This window comes from Chelonoidis abingdonii, chromosome 4 (genome assembly GCF_003597395.2).
Source record: "Chelonoidis abingdonii isolate Lonesome George chromosome 4, CheloAbing_2.0, whole genome shotgun sequence".
In the NCBI taxonomy this organism is placed as follows: Eukaryota; Metazoa; Chordata; order Testudines; family Testudinidae; genus Chelonoidis; species Chelonoidis abingdonii.
Genome location: NC_133772.1, coordinates 106,427,535 through 106,436,640, shown reverse-complemented (window position 1 = coordinate 106,436,640; position 9,106 = coordinate 106,427,535). Strand labels below are relative to the sequence as shown.

The following is a 9,106-nucleotide window of genomic DNA, read 5'->3' as shown; positions in this document are numbered from 1 at the left end:
TTTGAAAGGGTTTTTTAGATGTATTTTTAACACATTCCCAACCTTTGTCTCTGAAGCAGTATTATCTAGCCCAAGCAATCAAAAATCATTAGATAAGTTCCTAAAAAGTCAAGAGTACTTGTGGCACCTTAGAAACTAACAAATTTATTTGAGCATAAGCTTTCGTGGGCTATAGCCCACTTCATCGGATGCTGTAGCCCACTAAAGCTTATGCTCAAATAAATTTGTTAGTCTCTAAGGTGCCACAAGTACTCCTGTTCTTTTTGTGGATATAGACTAACATGGCAGCTACTCTAAAAAGTCAAGATTGGTTTTTCTGCATCAATTTTGCTCAGTTCAGCCCACAGACCAGATGGGCATCAAACTACAGCACCTCCAACCAACCTCCCCTAAAAGGCAGATGTACATGTTTGAGTGAGGAAAGGGAGAGGGCAGGGAATCAATACCCAACCAGGAGGAGTAAAAGAACAACAAAATCCCTTGCACTCAAAGCAAAGGAAAACAAACACAAAGGGTATGAAGGGGAGACAAAATGGACAGAAGATAAAGAGGATAGACAAGGTAAATGTGCTCAGAGGGAATGCAGGATGCCCAGGATCCAATGCATTTTTGTGTGCAGAAAGAAAATGTATTGTGCGAAGGCATGTAGAAGGCATTGCTCAAAGGCAATACATTTTGGATTTTTTTTTTCACTTTAATAGAGAAAGGAAAGAGCAAGAAGTTTTAGAGATCACTGTAGTTTCTGCCATCGGTTTAAAAACACACAGCCACGGCTTGTCTTAGCTTAATTAAAACAGAGCTTTAGACTTGTACAAATTGCAACAGTGTTATTACCCTTTCGTGATCCCAAATACATTTAGGTAACAACAGGAAAATAGTCGCTTACTTGGACTACAGTTGAGCTTTCCTCAGTCAGAAATCATTATAGCTTTAAGTTGCTCTACACTATGAACAAATTACTGCATTTTTAAAACTTAGCAACTATGGTTGTAAATAAAACATGTTTTGATCCTGCTGTGAAGGTGACAGTGAATTGTGTTCCAATACTATTGCCAAATTGTGACAAAACTCTTAAGTTGTGATATACACTCACAAACTAGCATCCCTGCAGTCTAATATTTTCTGAACATTGAAAAACTGCTGTGGTTCACATCTGACATGTTTAGAAATGATTCATCAAAAATTTCAGACAGTTTGGTCTCAGAAAAAACTCTTTCATATAAAAAACTACATCTCAAAATAATATTTTAAAATAATTTGTTTTTGTAATAAAATATGTCCGTCAAGTTCTCTTTTTTTAAAGAAGGAAATCTATTGACCTCAGAATAGAAGTTTGGGCTTTTATTTCTGGACAATATTTTTCCACAGCTGCATCATTATATCGCAAGACATTTGAAAGACTGATTCTCTATGTCAGTATCTAGTACAGAGGGAAATTCCTCACCATAAAGCCATGAACATAATCCTCTGTTGGCATTGGATTTCTCCTGCTGGGAATTATTATTATTTTATTTTGTAATTATATCATTAAAAGATCTGGGAAAGCTATGTTCCAATATCCATTTCCCTTTTAATATAATAGAACTAGGTGGAATACGTCTCTTTGGCAAAATGCTGCATGTTTGCATCTGCATTTTGGATCATGTTGTATATTTCATGCATTTATAAAATTACTTTATTGAATTTATTACAAGAGAACAAAAAGTCTCTCTGTGCATTAAAATACACTGGCACTGTCCCCAATAGTAGGGATTCTCAAACTTCATTGCACCGCGACCCCCTTCTGACAACAAAAATTACTACACGACCCCAGGAGCGGGGAACCAAGGCCTGAGCCTGCCCAAGTCCCATCACCCCAAGTGCAGGGAAGCAAAACTAAAGTCTCACAGCCCCAGGCTAGGGGGCCAAATCTGAAGCCCAAGGGCTTCAGCCCCAGGAAGGGGGCCTATAACCTGAGCCCTGCCGCCTAGGGCTGAAACCCTCAGGCTTGGGCTTGGGCTCTGTCCCGTCCCCAGCAAGTTTAAACCAGCCCTGGCGACCTCATTAAAACGGGTCATGACCCACTTTGGGGTCCTGATCCACAGTTTGAGAACCATTGCCCTATAGTAAGTAACCCACTCCATAGACACACAGAGAAAAAAATATAAATACAGCAATGCAAATATTGGAAATATATGGGGATAAATGAGATAGCTTCCAGAATCTTTTTGTTCCTTTTGGAAAAGCAGTTGGAAGGGGAAATGGAGAGAATTACTGAATATTGAGTCTGGTTGCCAACCAGTTGTGGCAGTAGGTTATATACTCAAGTATTTTGTATCAAAGATTCAATATCTCATTCAGACCCATGATGGATAAAAAAATAAAAAGCTACCCAATACCAAAGGGCATGAGAGGATGGATGACATACCCCATTCAGAACACATCTCCACCAGTTGCCTCAGCCCATGCAGCATGTTAACAAACTTCACACCATGCTTTTATATCAAAATACCTGCCAAGAAATAAAATGAATTTTTTTAGTCCAGTCCTCCTCATCTCTCTCAAAGTCTTATAACAATCACATGCTCTGCCACAGGAAATCAGAACTACACACGAAGGCTGTCGTCTCTGATTTTTTTAGTTAATATAGGGTACGTCTACACAGACCTGGGAGATGCAACTTCCATCTTGGGTAGATGTGCATGCACTACCTCTTCTCAAGCTAGCCAATGCCCCAGTACCAGCCATCTCTATCCAAAGCACACAGTTGAAAAATGTGGATCAGTTCAAGTATCTAGGCAGTACCATCTCCATTGAGGGTTCCCTTGACAAGGAAATTGCCTTCAGAATTAGTAAAGCCAGCCAGGCCCTTGGCTGACTTTGAACAGAAGTCCTCAACCAGCACAACATCCATCTCTCTACCAAAAACTGAAGATCTATAGTGCAGTAGTTTTAACATCTCTCCTGTATGTTTGTGAGCCATGAACTCTCTATAGATGGCATATCAAATGAAGGCTCCACTGGGGCTGGGCATGAGTGGTTTGGGGTGTGGGAGGGGCTCAGGGCTAGGGCAGTGGGTTCATGGTGCAGGAGGTGGCTCAGGGCTGGGGCAGAGGATGGGGGCGGGCATGAGGGCTCTGGTTGGGAGTGCGGGCTCTGGAATGAGGCAGGGCTGGGGATAAGGAGTTAGGGGTGCAGTCAGGCTGCCCTGGGGCTGAGGCCAGAGAGGACTCCACAGTCCCCCCAGCCCTCTCCTCCCCAGCAGCAGCGAGCTCCGGGAGAGGGGTCCCCCTCACCTCCCACCCCAGCAGCACATTCACCCATCACCATCACTGCATGTACTCCTAGGGGCCGGGCCCCTCTCAGGTCCAGGAAGCCTCCTCGCCTCTGCTGTGATGGGTGCCGGGAGCAGGGGGAGGGGAAGGGCTGCCATAACGTGTGTGCCTCCTCTCCTCCTCCCTCCACAGCCAGCAGCTGCGCATCACCTCAGCCTGCTGCCAGCACCACCCCCTTTTGTAGCTGGCAGCGGCTGGTGAGGGAGCACAGCACAGAGCGGCAAGGCAGCTGCTTGCTGCTCAGGGCACAGGCAGGACCTGGGGGATGTACGTGGGGGCAGCAGGCAGGGCCGGAGAACACTCCGGGAGAGGCACGCGGGGACAGCAGGCAGGGCTGGGGAATGCTCCAAGGGAGGCACGTGGGGTGGCATGTGGGGCTTGAGGAGACACTTGGCCCTGAACGTTGATGGAGCTGGGCCCCCAGGCCCTGAATTTGCTGGAGCACGGGCACCACGGGCCCATATAACTCGCCACCCCTGGTCGTCCATACAAGCACTTCAAAGACAGCCTGAAGAGCAGTCTGCAATAGGTTGACATTAATCCCAAACTTGAGCAAATGGCTCAGGACAGGACTCTGACAAGATCAGCATGCATCAGTTTCGAGTGGGATCGACAGAATCATGCCATAGACCTGTATCTTCAAACATCATGGATACAGACTTCCTATGCTCATAGGGTATAGTGACTCTGTACATCAGGGTTTGGTCTTCAGTCATACGCGTAGCCACAGATGAGATTTGTGATAACATTGTCATCATTGCCAGCAATGAACTACCAGTCTCAGCTCAAGCTAGCACCTAAAAATAGCAGTGTAGCCACAGTGGCACAGGCAACAGCTCAGGCTAACCACCTAAGTACAATGCCACCTAACCCCTGTTAGTCAGGGGACTAGCCCAAGCAGCCATCTGTGTCCCTGCAGCCACACTGCTACTTTTAGGTGCTAGCATGTGTCTGTCCACCCACCCTGGGAATTACACTTCCCAGCTGCCATGTAGGCATACACTTAGTGCTAATGAATGACAAACGGACATTCCTGGAGATTGAAAATCTATTTAAAGAACAGTAGGATCAGTTCAAGCTTCCTCATGGGGCTTGTCCTGCCCTTCTAAAGTTTAGAATCTAAACAATGGAGACTTTCATCCTTCCTACATATAAAAACTTCTTAACAATAATTTTATACGAGTCCTGCGGTGGGGCAAATGGGGGAAGGAGGTGGGTGGGGTATGAGGGGAGAAAGAGGCAGTGGGGAAGGAAAGGGGATGGGATACGGCAAGGGGAGGGGGAGGTGGGAGAGAGATAGGGCAGGGAAATCTCGGAGTGAGAGGAAGAGGATGTGGGAGGTGACAGTGGGGAGGGGAAGAAGGAGGGGATGGGGCAGGGGACAGTGGGGAGGTGAAGAAGCAGTGGGGAAGGGGGATGGGATGGGGAGGAAAGCAGCAGCTGGAGCTACTCTGTTAAGCAGGCCAATAGAACCCCTACTCCGATAAGCCTCACCTCCCCTGCACCTGGACCACCCTGATAAGCCCCCACACTCAGACTCCCACCCCACTGAGCCCCAACCAACTGCACCCAGACCCCCCCCACTAAGTCCTCCCCAACTAAATGCCCCCACCGAGACTGAACCACCTTCAACTGGACCCCCTGCAGAGTCCCATTGCCTCTGCACCCAGAACCCGTCAATCAGCCCGTTACTCCAGATCCCCCACTGAGCTACCCACACCCAGATTGTCCCACACAGAACCTTCTCACCCCCCCACCTGAATCCCCCCCACTAAGCCTCTCCACACTTAGATCCTGCTGGGTTGAACCTGCCTATCCACACCTAGCATGCATGGTGAAGAGGGGCAGGGACCCAGGGTGTTTCTGGGGCAGGTCTGGCCTGGCCCTTGCACTGTGTCAGGGTCCAGTGCAGCTTCATTACCAAGTCTCTGTCCTGGGGGAGGAGGGGCTGCATGTGATCTCCTGTCTCTGTGCAGTCAGGACCTCCATGCTGGAGCCTCCACATTTATTTATTGACACATACAATTTGCAGAATTTTAAAATATTGTGCACAGAATCTTTATTTTTTTGGCACAGAATTCCCTCAGAAGTATATTACGTGGTACAACCCCAAAGCTTCCAGTAATCATTTTGTAAGAAAATTGTCTTTTGCTGGTAGATCATTTTATTTTGGTCCTTAGATTTAATTTCAGTTAAGTTCCTTTGATTTCCCTTTAAATATTCAGTAACAAATTGTGACATTTACTGGTATCTCTTAATTTATTATTTTAACATTAGTTTTTTGGAATCCCACCCATTCCAACCTGCTGGAAGTAGTCCAAGCATGGAGTTGTATTTGTTTATATGAGCTGTCACCTCTGAAAGTCAAAGTCATTATCCAGTCCCAAATAATCTGTACGGAGAGATATCAAGTGAAGAGTTTGTGGCTTAATTGCTGTGACGGGCTTCTAGTGGGTAACCAGCTTCAGTCACTCAGTGAGGGTGAACTGCAAAGATTGGGGCAGACAGTCCCCATAAAGATGGGTCTAAATGGCTTAGTCCTTTGCAATAAAATGCTGAAGTTAGCCTCTCCCTTGGAACAGTAAGGCTTGGGGAAAAATAAGGCCAAATGAATCCGCTGATTGAGACTGAAATTTTTGACAACTTGCCTGTGCAGAGATATACCTTGTCTGTATACAAAAATACATATGGTGGGTCTGCCATACAGTCCTGAATGTCACCAGCTCTCCTCGCTGATCTGACTGCAATTAAAAATGCATTTTTCAGAAAACAGGTTCAAATGGTGGGACCATCGGGGCAGATAAAGCCAAGTTAAGCCCCCCACGAAAAGAGCAGTTCTTTAACTGGAGGAAAAACTCTGACATGATCCCTCAGAAACTTCACAGTTGGGTGTGAAGAAACTGTATGCAGATGATGTGCCAAAAAAGCAGCTAGGTAAATTCTGATCAAGCTAACAGAATCCCTTGTTCACCCTCTACACACTATTGTAATAATCTATGTACAAAGTATGCCCTGTAAGATATCATTTGAAGACTCATAATTTGCTGGTCAGCATCATGCTGATAAAACATGTATTTTCCTATGTTCCAAATCCCACAGCCCTACTCAAACAGAAGTTGACAGATAAGTCTGTCCTAAACAAAGGAATGAGTGCTCTGCTTAATTTGCATTTAAGTAATAAACAGAGTCATCAAGCAGGGAGCAAAGAAAGTTCAAAGAGGTGAGGAAGAAGCAGCAGGGAACATCCTTCCTCACAGACTTTTTGTCTCCTGGTGCCTAGCTGGAAATGTTGTTCAAGAGAGGGACTGAAACTATAAAAAGGAGGTACAAACACCCCCCACCCATCGTATTCACACTTGAAGTGACAAAGGAACATTTGTTGGACTCTGGGGGAGGCTTTGGTCAGTAAGACTGCTGAAAGCATATAATGGGAAAGGTTGCTTGCATCTGCTATAGTTTATGAAGTTGGGTATTAGTAAACATCTTATATTTATTTTTCTTGTAACTATTACTGACCTTTATGCTTCATTATTTGTACTCACTTAAAATCTCTCTCTTTGTAGTTAATAAACTTGTTTTACTGTTTATCTAATCCAGTGTATTTAAAGTGAAGTGTCTGAAAAACTATTGAAATAATAAATTGGCATATTATTTTGCTAAAGGAATAACAGACTTAATATAACTTGTAGCGTCCAGGAGAGGGCTGGGCAGTACAGGACATACATTCCTGGTGGAAAATCTAAGACTGGGGAAGTGCAGTTAGACAACACCCTACAGTATAACCAAGGCTATTGAAAGCCAGAGTGTAAGTGTGTATGGCAGGCTGCAGTTACACACAGACATTCAGGGTGTGGCTTGCATGCTGGAAAACTGTTTGTGAGTGGCCCAGGTGGGAGCTACGTCATGTGGTAAAAGACCTATCAGCTTTCTTATACTGCAAAACTTGACAGTGAATTTTTCTTCAGATCCTTCCACAAAGACTAATATTGCATTTGCACCTGACTTTCTTGTATAAGGATGGTAGATGGAAAAAACAGGATTCACAACTGTCAGACAAATAGTTAATAAATAATGATAATGGTTTACAACACTTTTTCTGTAATTTATACCACTTTTGCTGTTTTCTAATTAACTCAAGTTTCTATGAGGCTATACAAAATTCAACTGTGTCATATTATTGCCCACAGTGAAATCCCCAATATGATCAATTTTTATTTAAAAAACAAACTATTATTTTAACTAAGAAAGAAATTCAAGATTTTATATCTTTGGAAATTTAGAAGCTAAAATTTATTAGGAGGATCTATGGACCATCCTAGTGCTTAATCCCTTCATCACCTCATCCCAATAAAATCTTAATAAATGGTGCTACAACAAATCTCTTATTTACTACAGGGCAAAATGAACTCTGACTTCAATGGAGTTACAGCAGGTATGAATTTGGTGAACTATGTTTACTGAACATTTCATCAGCTGCAGGGTTCATATTTGGTGTATTAATTCCATGACTGTGCATCATCACTGGATTCTGCCTGTTAGCAACAGTAGCAAACAATTGTAGTTTTAGTTTGTAAAACTGCATTCTTTATTATTTCCGTTGAAGGCAAAGCCATTTTGTTGGCACTTCATAGGAATATCTTTCCACCAGCTGTTCATCATAGGGAATATGCCAAGTGTCAGCAGTAGTCTGTACCACAGTGTCATAAGTAAGAATAGGCTGTGGGTAAAGACAAGAAAAAATGTTAAATTGATTTTGATCAATGGAAAAAAAAATGTTGTAATGACTAGCAAACATTTCCTGTTGTTTCTCAGGAGTATCAGTGGAAAGCTGTTGGATGGTTTTGCAGAACAGCAAACACAAAAAGCAGAGCATGTTAAAGTAAATAGATAAGTGTTCTGACTGCAAGCAACACTGGATATTTCTGTTCATAAACCTTGCACCCAACCCACCTAAGAAGTGTATAAATCTCAGTTAATATAAATATACAAAATGTTAACAGAGTCCTAGTAAAAGCAGCAAAGAATCCTGTGGCACCTTATAGACTAACAGACGTTTTGGAGCACGAGCTTTCGTGGGTGAATACCCACTTCGTCAGATGAATGTAGTGGAAATTTCCAGGGGCAGGTATATATATGCAGGCAAGCTAGAGATAATGAGGTTAGTTCACGAGAGAGACATGGAGGCTTCTAGTAAAGTCTGGTCTCGTTGTTCTGTTCTTATTTTTCCGTGCGGGTATGTGTATTTTGAGAATGCTTGCTGGAGATATTTGTAGGTGTTCGGTCTTGTCCTGAGGGGTTAGAGCAGATGCAGTTGGTTGCTCAGTGCTTGGGCTGTAAACAATGGATCATGTATGTGCCTGGTGGAAAGCGGGAGGCATGAAGGTAGGCATAGCGGTGGGAGGTTCGTATAGGGTGGTGGTTAGATGTGACATCACTTATTTGCACGTGGTGTCTAAGGAAGTGGGACTCCTGTGTAGATGTGGTCCAGGCTGAGGTTGATGGGGGGTGGAAGTTGTTGAAATGTGGTGGAATTTTTCCAGAGTTCCTTCCCATGGGTCCAGAGGGTGATGAAAGATCGTCATCAATGTAGCACAGATAGAGAAGGGGCGTGAGTGGACGACGAGCCGGAGAGAGGGTTGTTCCAAGGTGCCATGAAAAATATTGGCATATTGGTGGGAACGTGGTGCCCATTAGGGTGCACTGATCGTGGAGATATAATATTGTCAATCAATTGGAATAGTTGTGTGTGAGTATAAAGGCACAGAGTCAGCAGCCAGTTGTGCTATGGCAAA

General features: G+C 44.0%; 1 protein-coding gene across 5 annotated transcripts in view; it reads right to left on the bottom strand.

The window, feature by feature from the left end:
* Positions 1-5,356: 5,356 nt before the first annotated feature.
* Positions 5,357-9,106, bottom strand: part of PRORP (protein only RNase P catalytic subunit) — a 109,757-nt gene continuing 106,007 nt past the window's right edge. For all 5 annotated transcript variants that reach the window (XM_075065509.1, XM_032762818.2, XM_032762815.2 and 2 more), the window contains one exon: positions 5,357-8,031. In XM_075065509.1, coding sequence (XP_074921610.1) covers positions 7,903-8,031 — 129 coding nt within the window. In that variant the 3' untranslated portion in view covers positions 5,357-7,902. The remainder of the gene's footprint in view (positions 8,032-9,106) is intronic.